Source organism: Acomys minous (assembly GCF_964271855.1).
Source record: "Acomys minous genome assembly, chromosome: 6".
In the NCBI taxonomy this organism is placed as follows: Eukaryota; Metazoa; Chordata; class Mammalia; order Rodentia; family Muridae; genus Acomys; species Acomys minous.
The window spans coordinates 4,679,293-4,695,167 of NC_140487.1; the positions used below are offsets into that span (position 1 = coordinate 4,679,293).

Genomic DNA, 15,875 nt, shown 5'->3' on the forward strand with positions numbered 1-15,875 from the left:
CACAGAGGGCTTTCCAGTGATGCACTCTTCATCTCAGACGTTCCTGTTGCTCAGCAACATGGTTAATTGTGTGTCTGGGCAGCATGTTGGAGGACTCTGTAGGCTCAATTTCCTTAACACATATACTTTATTATGAACTTATTGAACGAGTGTACCGCTCTTACAACCCAACTAGCCTAAACAAGAGGGAAAGAAGATTAAAGAAAACAGGAATGAAACCTTCTGGGTATCAGTTCCTAGGAATGATTCCCCTGGCGTAGTCAGCAGGATTTCAGCAGACCAGCAATTCCACCAAAGTTGCTGCTGGAACTTGGAGCAAGCGGAACCTTGAGCCTCAGCTGGAGCCCAAAGCCTTGAAGCCTTCCCTGGAGCAGTTCTCTTGAGGAGCATCTCCAAGTGGAGTGATGAACAGCCAAACAATACCAAGTCCCAAAAAAGTCCAGCCTCCTGTTTTGGCTATATATATACTTAGACATATATATACACACACACATACATATATATATATACATACATATATACACACACACACACACACACACACATACACACACACACACACACACACACACACACACACACACACACACACACATATCCTCCCAGAGTCTGTTAAGGATGTTTTTCAGCTGGCAGCAACCAAGCTTCATAATGAAGTGGTTCGACTTCTGAGTGGATAGACATCACTTGCTCTCTCATGTCTCTTCTCTATCCCACACTAATGATAAAAACAAAAACATGTTTATCTCCCCTACATGGCTCAGTCTGCAAAAGCTCCAGGGTGCTGTACACCACCATGTCAGCCCTCCTCAGCAAGGACGTGTTTTCCCATGCCCTGCTGCAGGCTTCTCTCACACCTGCCACAGCATCAGGTCTCCAGCTCCACCTCTCTCCACTGAGCACTCACCACTATTTCTCCATCTCCCCACCTTTCCAATGCATATTCATTCCTTTTAGTAACACTGGAAACTGCAAATACATACATATATATATATATTTTCTTTACATGGAAGTACTTATTGAAATGAGTTGTTAGTCTGGTTCAAGGTTTCTGGTTTCTGAAGCACCATAAATATTGAGCCATTGCCCAAGACTTATTACAGATATCTTGCTGTTGCCCATAGTCAGGATGATGTTCTTGTTATTGTGTGTGTGTGTGTGTGTGTGTGTGTGTGTGTGTGCATGTGTTAGGTTCTGTGCAAGCTCCTGGATTCTACACACCTCCTCACCCTTGGTGTATGCTGCCCCAAGGCTCACTGGGCTCAACTTCTGTGCCTGTAGGCTGAAGGCAGTGGTGCTGACCTGCTCTCCCAGCGTGGCAAGCAGGGCATGGTTCTTCTGAGTTCCAGGCTGCTGCACACCCCCCTGTTGGTGCAAACATCCTGAAGGCTCTTTGGGCTTTTATGTCTTCAGCCTGATGGCAAAGATGCAGCACAGAAGGGTATAGATTTGTCCATTTTTCACCACACACAGCTCTGTTGTGCCATCTTTTCTTCTAATTTTATGAGTCCACTTTTTAAAAGCATCTTTCCAGAGACTTGCCTTCCCCACCCCCGGCCCCTTAGTTTTCTAGAGCTATTGCAGACTCTGTAGACTCTTTTTCTGCATCACTCTTCAGAGCCTCCATGGGTCTCTCAGAGTCCTCAGAGATCTACAGCGGGTGGTGGTAGCTCCCGCCACCTTTGTTTTTTCTCACATACATGTCTTTCTAAGAAATCACCTTAAAATGCTTTTCTGTAAGTGCTGTCTAAATGTGTGCATATGTAAGCATACACAAACTTGTTGCTTGTTACATGCTGCTGGGATGAAGCATAGAAACCTGAGCACGTCCTCCCCCATACCAGGCAACAGCTGCAAATACAGATGGAGGAGAGAAAGAATATAGAATTAATAACAACTATAGTTAGGATGTGTGTGTGTGTGTGTGTGTGTGTGTGTGTGTGACAGAGATAGATAGATAGATAGAGAGGGTGGGAGGGAGGGAGGGGGAGGGGGGGAGCATGGTAGACATGATATTGAAGCACCTCAGGAGCTGAGCTCTGAAAGATAAGAAACAAAGCGAGAACTGGGTTGAAAAAACTGATAAACGAAGCCAGTGAGACATAGTCACATTTCATCTGGCAAAATGTGTATGTATGGGTTTCCACAGAATTTTACTTTCTTCTATTTGCAGGGCTATGGACGCCTTTTTCTCCACAAGATCAAGCACAAGCATATCCTGGCTAAAAACTATTTCTCACAGGTTCCAGTGCTGGCTGCACTTTTACAGGAGGATGATGAAGTAGGAGAGATCAGAAGTAAATACTACGTAGATACGTCACCTAAAATCATAGAGCCTCGTGTGACTCAGCATCAGCAGATTTAGGAATATCAATTTGATGATGATCATTTTTGGTCTCTACTAAAAGAATAGTACAGAGGTCATGTAATATGGAAAACCATCTTTATATTTCTATTGGTATTATTTGTTTTGTTCATAGTATTTAAGTTATATGAATAGAAAAAAGTCTGTATTTATGAACCATTGTTAGGTGGTTCATATTAATCTGTAATTTTGTTACTAAGATGAATAAAGAGAACATCTTTATCTATTTTCATGTTAATTTAAAGAAAAAAATTTTTAAAGTCAAAATACAGCAGCCAAACAAAACTTTGGCCTAACTTTCAATGAAAGTAATTTATTTCATATACTTCATGAATGTAATCATTCTCTATACATGAGCCTGTATTTTGATATAAGTATTTAGATTTTTTACTTTTATTGTCTACTTTTACCTTTTAACTGCATAATCCAAGAAAAGAGACTGGAACAAACAAATAAAAAACCCTGCATTGCATGCCATGAAACAAGGCAAACAGTGGAAATATTATTTGTGAAGGATACTTCCTCTGGGGAAATGTTGAGATTCTGTAAGAAGCGTGAACTTGATCAAATCAGCTCTCCACTACTTCTCAATAAACTAACCAATAGCATTGACTCCATACCTGTCTGGAATATGTGATAATGAATGGATGATGTATCCGAAGGTGGCATACCCCAAATAGCATGATCTACAAAAAGCCTATTTACAAAAGGCTCTGTTCTAAGATATACATGATATACAGATTTTTATAACATAGTTCATGAGAATTTGTCAGCTCTGAGAAGAATTGAGAGGGAGAAATAGCCAGATATGATCAAGTGAAGGACTGTTTGAACCCTCTTGACTCACGGGTGAAGCAGTTGACTAGAGCGCTGGCTCCTTGGAAGGCAGGCGGTACGTAGAAGGAAACAGACACCGGGTCCTGGAAATGAGAGGTTAGGCCAATTATTTCCTCATCCTGTTTCGTTCTCGGCCTGGTGGTGGTGGCTGTGTCCCCAAGACGGGGTCTTGGTTTGGATCTCCCTCCCACATGGTGCAACTCTTCTTCAATTTCCTAGATGTCCAGCTTTCACTTGAAAGTCTGTTTCAATTTTTTAAAAAAAATTTTAAGATGTTTTGCTTTTGTTGATTTCCTTAGTGTCCTTTGTTTTTACAGGGAGTCCTTTCATTAAATAAATCTCAAATTAAACAGAAAATTACTTTTCTGTTGCTAGAATAAAATACTATGACCAAAAGCAAATCAGGGAAGAAGTTTATTTTGGTTTCCAGTTCTAGAGCAGATACAGTTCGCCATTGTGGGGACAGCTGCACAGCAAGTCTGAAGCCAGCTAGGAGTCAAGAACTGGATGATCACATTTCATTCCCACATAGAAAACAGAGAAAGATCAGAGTAGGGGTTCGATGTTTACTACTTGTATTGTCCTTGGTTAGTGCAATAGTTTGAGCAGACCCCCCTGGGCCCTGATCCACCCATCATGATGTTCTTCTTGTAGGTTTTTAGGACCCTCTGTGTCCTTCTATTTCCACATCACCTATATTTCTCTTACCTAGAGTCTCAGTAGGATGTCCTCACATCTATCTCAATCTCCTGGTAAGTGAAGACTTTTGTGGGACATGCCTTTTGGGCTAGTGCCCAGTTATAAGTGAGTATATATCATGTAAGTCTTTCTGCTTCTGGGTTAACTCACTCAGGATGATCATTTCTAGTCTCATCCATTTGTCATGGACAGGACATTCTCTGCAGTTACGTGGAGAGCGGGGACTTACTCTGACATGAACTCTGGTGCTCCATATTTTACCACCTCCCCTTGGTGGGGAGGCCTGGTGGCACTCAAAGAAAGAATAAGCAGGCTACCAGGATGAGACTTGATAGCTATGACCATATAGTGGGGGAGGAGGTCCCCCTCGGTCTTAGACCTAGGGGAGGGGAGAATAGGGTGAAAGCGGGAGGGAGGACCAGGAGGATAAAAGTGATGGGATAACAATTGAGTTGTAATCTGAATAAATTAATAAAATTTTAAAAAGCATTTGATATTAAAAAAAAAAAAGGAAAACAGAGAAAGAGAGTAGGACATGGACGCAGGCTATGAATCGTCAGAGTGCTCCCAGTGATGCCTCCTCCAGCACGGCTCTACCTCCTAATGGTTCTATAACATTTCCAGACAAACGCAGCAGCTAGGGACCAAATGTGCAAACACGAGTCTATGGGGGATGTGTGTATTCAGTCCACAACAGTGTACCAATAGGTTCTCGATGGAATCTGACCATGCAGCTAATTGACCCCATGGAGTAGTCTCAGGAAGATAAACTAAAAATGGAGCCTTAGGCTTGGATTGTTCATGTGTTTAACTTCCTGCCTAGGGAGGAGCCGGACAAACGTAATATGCAGCATATGGTGCCACGAAAATTGCTCAGACTATCACCAGCTGACACAGCAGGAAGTGTGGATGAATAAAACAGAGAGATGAGGCAACCAGTGACTGTGTTAGTTAGCTTCCCACCATTGTGACAAAATGCTTCAGGCAAACAAATCGGATCAGGAAACATTTATTTAGGCTCATGTGTTCAGAAGCATTGGACATGTTTGCTTGCCACTGTGACTATGGGCCGATAGTGAGACAGAACACCCTGGAGGAGGAAATGTGATACGGATGCTACTTAACTAACTCTAGGTGTTCTTTCTCTCTCACACACATGAGAGAGGGAGAGAGGGAGAGGGAGAGGGAGAGGGAGAGGGAGAGGGAGAGGGAGAGGGAGAGGGAGAGAGAGAGAGAGAGAGAGAGAGAGAGAGAGAGAGAGAGAGAGAGAGAGAGAGAGAGGGAGAGAAACTACATTCTCCAGCCAAGTTCCACTTTCTGGATTCCTCCTAATAATGCCCTTACATTGTGTAGTCACCAATGGATTGCTGAACTGGTTGTGCTAGACTGCTCACTATTCAGTCACCATCCCAATGAGTCAGTCAACTAGTTTCAAAGGCATTTCAATTTAAACCATAGTAGTCACTTTGATGACAAAGACTGGGATAGCAGGAGTATCTCTTATGTTAGAGAGAAAAATGATAACTTGAAGGTGTTTAATAGCCAGCCTAATGCCCTGCCAAAAATTGAGAAGGTGACTATAGAGAGATTCCTTATCTGTCTATATAGAAAAGATGTGACTATAGATTAAACCTGGAGTGTTATTGTAAAGTTTACAGGTCAGGCTGCCAGTTAAATGTGAACATATGTTTACTGTGTTCTGATACTAACGTAAGGCTCTTGGGTAGCAAAACCAGGGTGATCTGTTGTGAATTAGCCTATACACTGGAGAAGTTGTAGAATCATCATTTAAAAAATTAAATATGAGAAAAGTGCATATAACTACATTCTATAAGGATTTATACTGTAAAATCTGAAATTAAAGATGAATCGAACTAAATTTATGATCTTGTCTACGATTCAGGATTCAGGATTTGATGCATTGTATTGAGGCTGGCATTCCTGTCATACATGCTTTCTTCGCACTTGTAACACATGACTGAACAGATAAAATAGTATTGCCCATGTCTGTAGAAGAGAGAGATGCTGGGTATAGCTTCTGGCAAATTCTACTTGAGGACAATAGGCTTCAAGACTATTGGAGTAAGCCCTTGCTTTTTCCTGCCAACAAACATCTCATTCCTCTGGTCTCCTTTTGAGTCATGATAGAAACTGAATACTTAGTCATGATTCACTGAGCAACTACACTACTTATAATGCTCATAATAGACTGTACTTTGTTAGATTATCTAGTCTTAATGCTGACTATGTATAGACTATATATATTCCATGTAATCTGTAAATTGTCTATTGGCAGATAGATTGTAGATTGTGGATAGATAGATAGATAGATAGATAGATAGATAGATGATACTTTAGATAGTACAGATATACAGATAATTCATCAATATCCTGTTGGGTCTGAAAATTATAGGTAAATTGCATGAAGCAAGTAGTTCAGAGACTCATGGCATACTATTCTTTCTTATTTTTTCATTTATTCCTCAAATGGTATCTCTGGTTTCCTATAGCCCTTTAATGAAATTTTGAGAAGGAACTGCTTTGCAGAAGCTCTGTATACCCTGTCCGTAGAAGATGTGCTTTAGAATAGAGTCTGCACATATGCTGGCTGTTGTCTTCACCGACACATGAATTGACCATGGAAGACAGAGATGAAGACTTAAGGAGAATTCTCTCATGAGACAGGATTCTTATTTTTGTGGGATGGGGAATGGAAATGGGAAAATCCATCTATGACAGTGACAATTGTAGAATGATTCCAGAAGATTAGGGGTAAGGAGTTCAGGAACGGGGGATAGACACACCCTATGCACATGTACTTCAGGGGCCGTTCACTGCAGAGGAAGCTGTCCTGTGATGGAAGGCAAAGTGTTCACTAGTCCTTCTGGTGCTTGTTCTAAGGGCCAATTTGTAAAGCTGGTCTGTGGTACAGATGGAGCTTCCTAATGGGCTTAAGCAGATAATTTGAGTTTTTCTTCATCTAGATTGACTTCGCTCCCATTGCAGTTGGGTGATTATCCACAACACAGGGCACTAATAATGAATCTACTTTCCAGGGAAACTAGCGTGCCATCTGGTGGCTGATTTTATTGAGTATTTTGCATTATAGCCTGGGTAGAAATTTGTACTCATAAGATACTTAATATGCACTGATTTTTAAAATCTTCTGATAGTATCACTGTCCACACAATGACAGCCGTTTTCACTATGATTATGTCACATATTGCAATGTCTTCAACACAGACCTCATAGAGAGGGAAGGGAGACTGTAGGCTTGGTAGGCTTCCTTTACAGAATTGCTGATCTTAACTCTGCTTATGTATCTCACAAGTGTGTCTTGACAAAATGAAGTAGAATAGTTTGGTAAAGAACAGTTATGGCACCATGTGGTTGACGACACCAGAGAGCTGGGGTTCTGTCTTACAGAAGAAGGCTGTGTGTGGCTGAAGCACCGGGTCAGCGTCAGGGCTTCACAACAGGCGAAGCTCTGCACTTCATGCTGTTTCCCAGCCTGTCTTCAAAACGTATAGGCCCGTGCCTTGGTTATTTTTTCTGTCGCTATGATAACATTTTATCATCTGACAAAAGTAAGATAATGGTTTGTTTTGGCTTCCATCCCATTATTATTGGGAAGCCAAAGTGGCAGGAGCTTAAGGCCATGGGTCACTTTCATCCACTATCAAGAGGCAGAGATAAATTCTTGTACTCAGATCCGTTCCCCTTCTCCTCCCTCCCATCCTCCTCCCTCCCTCCCTCCTCTCCCTTCCCTCTCTCCAGTCCAGGAGCTCAGACTAGGGAAATGGTGCCACCCATAGTGTGTAGGTCTCCACCTCTCAACTCAGTAAAGATAACACTGGTTAGGCAAGTGCAGAGGCCCATCTCTTACATAGTCACACATGTCTTCAAGTTGAAATTGAGATTAACCATCACAACTGGGAAGAAGAATTGAACTGAGACTGGCCTCTTCCTCTGTTATGCTACATAAGGAATTACTGTTTTCTGAGCCCATCAACCCTGCAACCACTTGCTCTGGAAAGTATTAAGGTTCAGGGTAGACTTCCTTAAAATAACACAATATATTTCCATTGAATTAGGATTTTGGACTCCAACATAATTCTTCAGAGACCTGGTTAAGTATTTGTTCCTTAGAACAGATTATAATTTCTGTTTTTCACAAGTTGAGACTTTCTAGTATCTGGTTGAAAAGGAACATATTTTCACTTTTTTTGTTACAGATTATTTTATTCTCATTTTACAAGTCAGAGCTCATGAGGCAACAAAATGTTATCCCACATGGTGTGCTTTCGTGTCCTGTTAGGGGAGGACAATGTGTTGTTTTACTGGCTCTAAGAGAAGCATATAGGGGAAATAGTGCCTTAGTATATCACAGACGTATTAAAGCTTCAGTTTAGATTTCAACATATCTTAGTTTTCAGAACAGCAACATGTGCTTAAATATGTAACTGTTTCAGAAGAAGGTGTTAAAAAGAGTTCAGCCAAGGAATTAATATATATAATAATCTTGGCTTAGAAAAACTTTACTTCTTTTTTACAAACTTAAATGTAATTCACTGAATATCTGAAAAGTGGTTTGTTGGATTATATGCATATATGCAAAATACTAAAATTTATCAATTAATGCCAACGTTATGTGTAGATATTCAAGTTTTAGTCTTAATGACTCAAAAGGAATAATTTCATAAGAGATGCATTTTTTTGGAGTCAGGAGAGGAAAAAGCATAGTGAATCACAAGCCAAGTCTTTCAGACGTGAGCAGTTTGCAACAGTGAGAGAATCAACATCCTCTATGGCATCGCGAGGTGAGCTGCTTTGGATGTTTATGGAACAAAGGCTGAATTTGAGTTCCTACACTCCCATGTACAAAATACAACCCTAGCATGTGCACTCAAGAAAGTCACAACTTCTGTGTCACCTCAAAACAAGTTAAGAGCATCAAAACGGAGTTGAGATGTTCAGTCATTGCTGACTTGAGCGACTTGGTGTGAGGAGGAATCCGAGGGATGCAGCAAAGTCTCATGCGATTAGCAGTCTCTAGTTTCCGTGCTTCGCATGAAATAGCTGGCTGTACATGGTGTTTCATGTCAGGGTTTGACTTGGAAATTGATTTAGACACAGTACCAGCTAACGGGAGGGGACTGGAGTCCGCTGCAGGTGTTAGCTGACTTGCTGTCGTGGTCACTCCGGGCTGTCCCTCTGCAGGTGTTAGCTGACTTGCTGTCGTGGTCACTCCGGGCTGTCCCTCTGCAGGTGTTAGCTGACTTGCTGTCGTGGTCACTCCGGGCTGTCCCTCTGCAGGTGTTAGCTGACTTGCTGTCGTGGTCACTCCGGGCTGTCCCTCTGCAGGTGTTAGCTGACTTGCTGTCGTGGTCACTCCGGGCTGTCCCTCTGCAGGTGTTAGCTGACTTGCTGTCGTGGTCACTCCGGGCTGTCCCTCTGCAGGTGTTAGCTGACTTGCTGTCGTGGTCACTCCGGGCTGTCCCTCTGCAGGTGTTAGCTGACTTGCTGTCGTGGTCACTCCGGGCTGTCCCTCTGCAGGTGTTAGCTGACTTGCTGTCATGGTCACTCCGGGCTGTCCCTCTGCAGGTGTTAGCTGACTTGCTGTCGTGGTCACTCCGGGCTGTCCCTCTGCAGGTGTTAGCTGACTTGCTGTCGTGGTCACTCCGGGCTGTCCCTCTGCAGGTATTAGCTGACTTGCTGTCGTGGTCACTCCGGGCTGTCCCTCTGCAGGTGTTAGCTGACTTGCTGTCGTGGTCACTCCGGGCTGTCCCTCTGCAGGTGTTAGCTGACTTGCTGTCGTGGTCACTCCGGGCTGTCCCTCTGCAGGTGTTAGCTGACTTGCTGTCGTGGTCACTCCGGGCTGTCCCTCTGCAGGTGTTAGCTGACTTGCTGTCGTGGTCACTCCGGGCTGTCCCTCTGCAGGTATTAGCTGACTTGCTGTCGTGGTCACTCCGGGCTGTCCCTCTGCAGGTGTTAGCTGACTTGCTGTCGTGGTCACTCCGGGCTGTCCCTCTGCAGGTGTTAGCTGACTTGCTGTCGTGGTCACTCCGGGCTGTCCCTCTGCAGGTGTTAGCTGACTTGCTGTCGTGGTCACTCCGGGCTGTCCCTCACTTCTCATTCTAGTCCTATGCACTTTCCAGTGTTAGCCCAACTATATTACACCCATTCATCCCCTCAACATGCATTCATGTATGCAGTATAGAATAGCTACATACAGGATGTGATGTCTAGTAACGTATTTTCCATACGTCAAAAAAAAACCCAGATAGACTGTTTCATACAAAAATTATATTCGTTTCATACTTTCTTATTTATAATGTTAGGTAGGTTACATTTTAGGAGCAGGCAAAACTAAGGCAGACTAAAAAAAATCTTTTCAACTTATAGATCCATATTCTGTGTTACATGTATGTATGCATATATAGACATGCATATAGGTATGGCCTGTGTTACATACATATATATACACACATATATTAGTCTAATACTCTAATATATATGTAAACATATGACCTGTTACTTGTATATGTATATATACACTCTAACACACATATACATATATGTATATACATCTTATATATGTATATATGTTAGTGCATGTTGTATATACACATAGATATGTATATGTGTGTGTGTATATATATATATGTAACAGACCATGCCTAATATATGTTAATTGAATAAGCATATGCTTTTCAGAATAATTTTTGTTGTTTTATATGCAGCATGTGAAAGAGAGACTAAAGTGAAATTAGGTTCACCTTCCAGTGGTTGCTGACCTACTTAGTGGTAGGTAGTTACTGTAGACTCGTGCCATGACATTTGGACACTTTCCCCTAGGCCACTATGTCCTGTTTCAGCCAAGTGTCCTCCCTTGTCTACTATGTCTTTTCAATATATACAAAGTTACTGAAGAGAGATGTTTTGGTGTTCTGTAGAAGTGAAGGTTCCAGGTGTGTCATCAGCTCTGAGCAGCTGCACATCCTATACATGTAGGGAAGTTACATATGTTAACATAAACCTTTTCTTGAATGCCTCTATGGCACTGCCTCAGCTTCTCAAGAGCTTTTTTCTAAGAGTGAATTGTTTGACCAGCTTGGCTCCCAGCTAATGCTTCTGTTTGGCAGCCTCCAATGGTCTTCCTAAACCTGTGTTTATCTTTCCCAAATTAGAGGCATCTGGGCAATTTTAGGAGACAATTCACTAATCTCTCTTTGCTAATTTGCAAAGCTAGTAATTCGTTCAAATTTCAAGAGACTGAATCTCTTTCAGAACAAAGAACTATAGTCCTAAACCCTTTTTAGACTTTATTATTTTACAGATATTCTATAACAATGCATGTGTTTGAAAATATCAACTATCAGAATAAATAAATATAGTTCTATTTTATGTGGCTTTTTGTTTTTTGTTTTTTAAGAAAGAGTTTCTCTTTGTAGTCTTGACTGTCCTAGATTCACTTTGTAGACCAGGCTGGCTTCAATCTCACAGAAATCTGCGTGCCTCTGTCTCCCTAGTGCTGGGATTACAGGCATGTTGCATCTCACCTGGCTATGTGGCCATTTTTTAGTTGAACAGGATCTAACCATCAGAGCTGTCTTATTATTGTATGAAATTGTTTACTTTCTATTATGCACAGCAAATAACTAGGAATAGATTCATAAGTTGGAAAAGCCTTGCTAGTTTGACTTAGAATAAAGAATATAGAATTACTTCTTGCTAAAGAAAATCTTATTCATATAATAGTAACAATACATTTTTGCAACTATCTTTAATGGAGAAATATCTAGAGATATTAACAACCTCTTCAATAAATTTAATGTCTGAATTAGTTTTCATCTTTTAAGTCATATCATTGGACTCACTTCCTCTTGGTCAGCCTGTTGTGTGTAGGATGCATGTGTTAACTCATGTTGACAGTCCCCTTATGTGAGTATGAGGGCACATGGGTGCCTATGCCTGCATATGGGGGCTAGCACAGGACCTCAGCCACTGCCTGGAGTGTTGCCCTGAGACAGATCCTCACTGAATCTGACGCTGGTTGGTTGGATCAGGCTGTTTAGGCAGCTTCACAGACCTGACTGCCTCATCCTGTAATGCTGCATGATAGCCACCCTCAGCTACGGGCACTGCTCTTTCCTGTGGGTACTGGGGACTGGAACTCAGGTGCTCATTACTGCAGAGTCAGCACTCTTACCCTCTCAGCTACCTCCACAGCCTCTCCGATTTGCCTTTCTAGCCATCCTTTGTATTTCAGTCTTGAGTGATACTTAGGAAAAAATTCATTAGGTAAGCTAAAGTGTCAGGCTAGGCATGCTTTCTCCAGAAGGCGCCTGAGGATGGAGGAGAAATCAGCCTTAAGTATCTGACACATCCTAAAACACTGGGTTTAAATGTATTAATGCAGTGTATGTACCACAAATAATAAATGTGAAATCACGGTAGCTGGAGGGAAAAGGATGCAATGTGGATATCATTATGTTTAGTGAAATAAAGCAGACTTTAGATGTGTGTGTGTATGAGTGTGCATCTAATTGTATGTGTATTATGTGAATGTATGTATGTATGTGTCTTTGTGTGAGTGTGAATGTGTATATGTATGTGTGAGTGTGTACATTTGTGTGTGAGAATGTGTGTCTGAGTGTGTTTAAGTGTGGGTGTATGTTTGTGTATTTGTGCGAGTGTATGTTTTAGTGTGTGTATGAATGTGTGTGTATTATGTCAGTGTGTGTGAGTGTGTATATTCATGTCTTTCTGTAAGTGGATGTGTGCATATGTATGTGAGAATTTCTTTATGTGGGTACATGTATGTGTGTGAGTGTGAAAATGTGTGTATATATATGAGTGTGTGTATGCCTATGTGTGTATGTGTATGAGTGTGTGTGCATGATGTGTATGGTGTGTGTGTGTGAATCTGTGACAGGGGAGGAGGAGATCAAAAGAAAGAGAGGTGGGGTTTGAATGTACGTGAGTAGGGCAGACATGATGACTCTAGTAGGAGGAAGTAGGCCAGCAAGAGGGGGACAAATGTGATGGTGGAAGCAACTGGGATAAAAGCACAAAGTGTAATGACATAAATATGTGAGAAGCCCAGGGTGAATGGTACAGTAACTCGAAAATGAAAGAATGGTTGATTGCAGATCTTTAACTGCTTGAGTTGAACTCTCAGACTCACTCTGTGCACATTATGGCCCTCAGATCACTAAGAATTAAATGTGTATTTCTGGGAAGGAAAATCTGAGGCAGATTTTTATTCATATGCAATTATATGTTTAATGCATAATTTAATTTTTGGCATAAAATGACTTCCTCTGAAATAATTTATAAGAGTATCACTGACTGAATTTATTAGATTTTAAAATTACTCAAATAAAAATGTTAACTCAGAGTAGATTTATTTTAGAAGTTTAATCAACTGTAAATCTAGGTGAGGAATGTTTTAAAATCGTATCAATATGTTCCAGGACCACTGTGCTTTCCCTCCTCGCTCCCTAGTCTCCCTTGCTCTCTGGCTTGTTCTTACACTGTGCTGTGGGAGAGACCAAACATGCTTCAGCAAAGATCAGACCCATTGGGAAGATCAATTATTACACTACAAGGCAGTTATAGCCAGAAATAAAGTTACCAACCCTCTGAGGTGGTCTGGATTTTCAGTTTCTAGCATTCCTCAGGAAAATAAATGCAACCTCATCTTACCAACCAACCAGGGCCACTGGTCAGCATGTTTGGTTTTAATGTTTATATCTCCCCATGTGAGTGTGAAACCATGGAGATTGGTTATTTGGAAACACTTGTTTTAACTCCTACTTTTGTTTGGCATTCCCCTCCCCATATTCTCTGTCCTCTAACACACAGTTATAATTATATAGGGAGATATGTCTTGGGTTTCTTTCTCTGAAAAAATCTTGACTAGCAGTTTGGTGCCAAGAGTGGGAAATCTACTGTGAGAAATTAAGATGTGGGACTGGCTGCTGGTTGGTAAATGTTGGAAGGGTTTGAAATGTATGAGCATGAAGTAGAAATTGGAACAGTAAGCACAGGCCACTGTCTCAGTGGGTTAGGGAAGTGAGGCATTGAACCAACAATACTATTACTTGTAAGAGTTAACAGCATTTCCCTTCCTAGCTTTGTTGTAGGGAAGTGTGATAGATACTCTTTGTTGTCAACTTGACTACTTTTGAAATTAACTCCAACTCCCAAAAAATGGAGGCACACCTGAGAGGGACTTTTTTTTTTTACTTTTATTTATTTTATTTTATTTTATTTTATTTTATTTTATTACACATGTATAAGACAAACTACATACAGCAGGGAGAACCATGTGACAATCATGAGAATAATGAGCTCTATACATGTTACATTCATAGTGGCTTGGCCATCTGTATTCATGAGAGGGACTTTTGCTTAATTTGAAGTAAAAAGAACCACTTCTAATCCAGATATTTGAAGTAGGAGGACATGCCTTTAATTCAGATCTTTGACCTGGGAAAACCCATCCCTAATTTGAGCCACACTATTTTCTGGAAGCCTATATGAGGACATGGAAGAAGAAAGCTGTCTCTTTTTGCTTGCTTGCTCTATCCTATGCTAGCAAATCCACTACTTCCCTTGGTTAGAGCCCACTTTTCCAGGATCTCAGGGTATCTGAAGACTCTCTGAGGCACCCAGCCTCATGGCCTGTAGAGAAATTTTAATCCAGCAGCATGTCTACCCTAGCAAGGGATCGCATCTAAAGAGTGAGCCACTACTGTATTCTTGGGCTTTCTGTTCCTAGCCAGCCATTGTTAGATTAGCTAGATCACAGCCTGAAGTCATTCTAAGAACTCCCATATATAAATATATAAAATAAATAAAACAAAATTTTCTCTCTATATATATTCACACACATATGAAAACCTTCTGAAACAGTAACATATATTGAAATAAGTTACTGTTATGAAAACTATAATATATATGTAAATTTTTATGTAATATATTATACACACATATTTTATAAGTTCTCTTATTTTAAAGAACCCCAACATACAGATTTTGATACCAAAATGGTCCTAGAGAAATAGAAGTATAAGAAGGAATCTTTTAAGTATCTGGAATAAGCTTTCCAATTAACTAACACCTAGAGTTACCAAAGCTTCCTCAGTTATTGAAGCCTCTCTTGAGAGCTCAGAGAGTCCTGAAAGTCCATGGTATGAAGTATATTACAAACTTAAGGGGAGAAATGCATTTGATTATCATGATTGATTATTCACCAATTGTAGTAAGCAACAGCTTTTTTTTTTTTTTTTGGCTCTGTATATAAAATTTTTGACAGTTTCTGAGCTATAAGGAAAATAAGGATGCTGGTTGATTGCTCTTGGCTGGCATCTCTGAATATATTGACAAAAGATAAGAACAAGCCATGTGATAAAAATTAACCAACTTTTAGCATCTTGGAACACAACAAAGACCACCAATGAGCGTAGTGACAATATTGACCAGCTCCAGATGCACATAAACAGTTTGAAGTTTTCTACATGTGCCCTGCAGGAGAATCTTCTTTTTAGCAGCCACAGAGCTGAACTGTGGAAAAACAAACTGGAACCCTCATTATATGGGCTGAATTATAGTGGAATTTTATAATTCCAGTCTCAGAGGGTGTTGGTGGTTAAAACAAGGAGACTAATTGGAAAAAAGGGATTCCTATAACTTGGGATGGGGAAGTGTGGGAAGAGCCTATTGAAGCTGAGAACTTTGAGCCCCCAGATTCTCAAGGGTTTATCTCACTGGAAGTTTATCTCTTTACTGTCTCTTAAAATATTGCCCCATTCACCCTTTTTTCTGAGGAAATTAATCCTTCGCTGTCTGCTAAACCAGCAGTGACTCTCTCTGAAGGAAATGAAGGCAAGATAATACTGATTTCCCTCAGGACTCACCAATCGTTGCCTCTAGACCTGTAACCAGACTTAAAGCAAAACAGGCT

General features: G+C 41.0%; 1 protein-coding gene across 6 annotated transcripts in view; it reads left to right on the forward strand.

Annotated features, from left to right (window-relative positions):
• The window catches only part of IQUB (IQ motif and ubiquitin domain containing), a 54,353-nt gene extending 51,371 nt beyond the window's left edge, over positions 1-2,982 (forward strand). For all 6 annotated transcript variants that reach the window (XM_084785378.1, XM_084785383.1, XM_084785382.1 and 3 more), the window contains one exon: positions 2,174-2,982. In XM_084785378.1, the coding sequence (XP_084641504.1) occupies positions 2,174-2,365 (192 nt within the window). In that variant the 3' untranslated portion in view covers positions 2,366-2,982. The remainder of the gene's footprint in view (positions 1-2,173) is intronic.
• Positions 2,983-15,875: the final 12,893 nt, after the last annotated feature.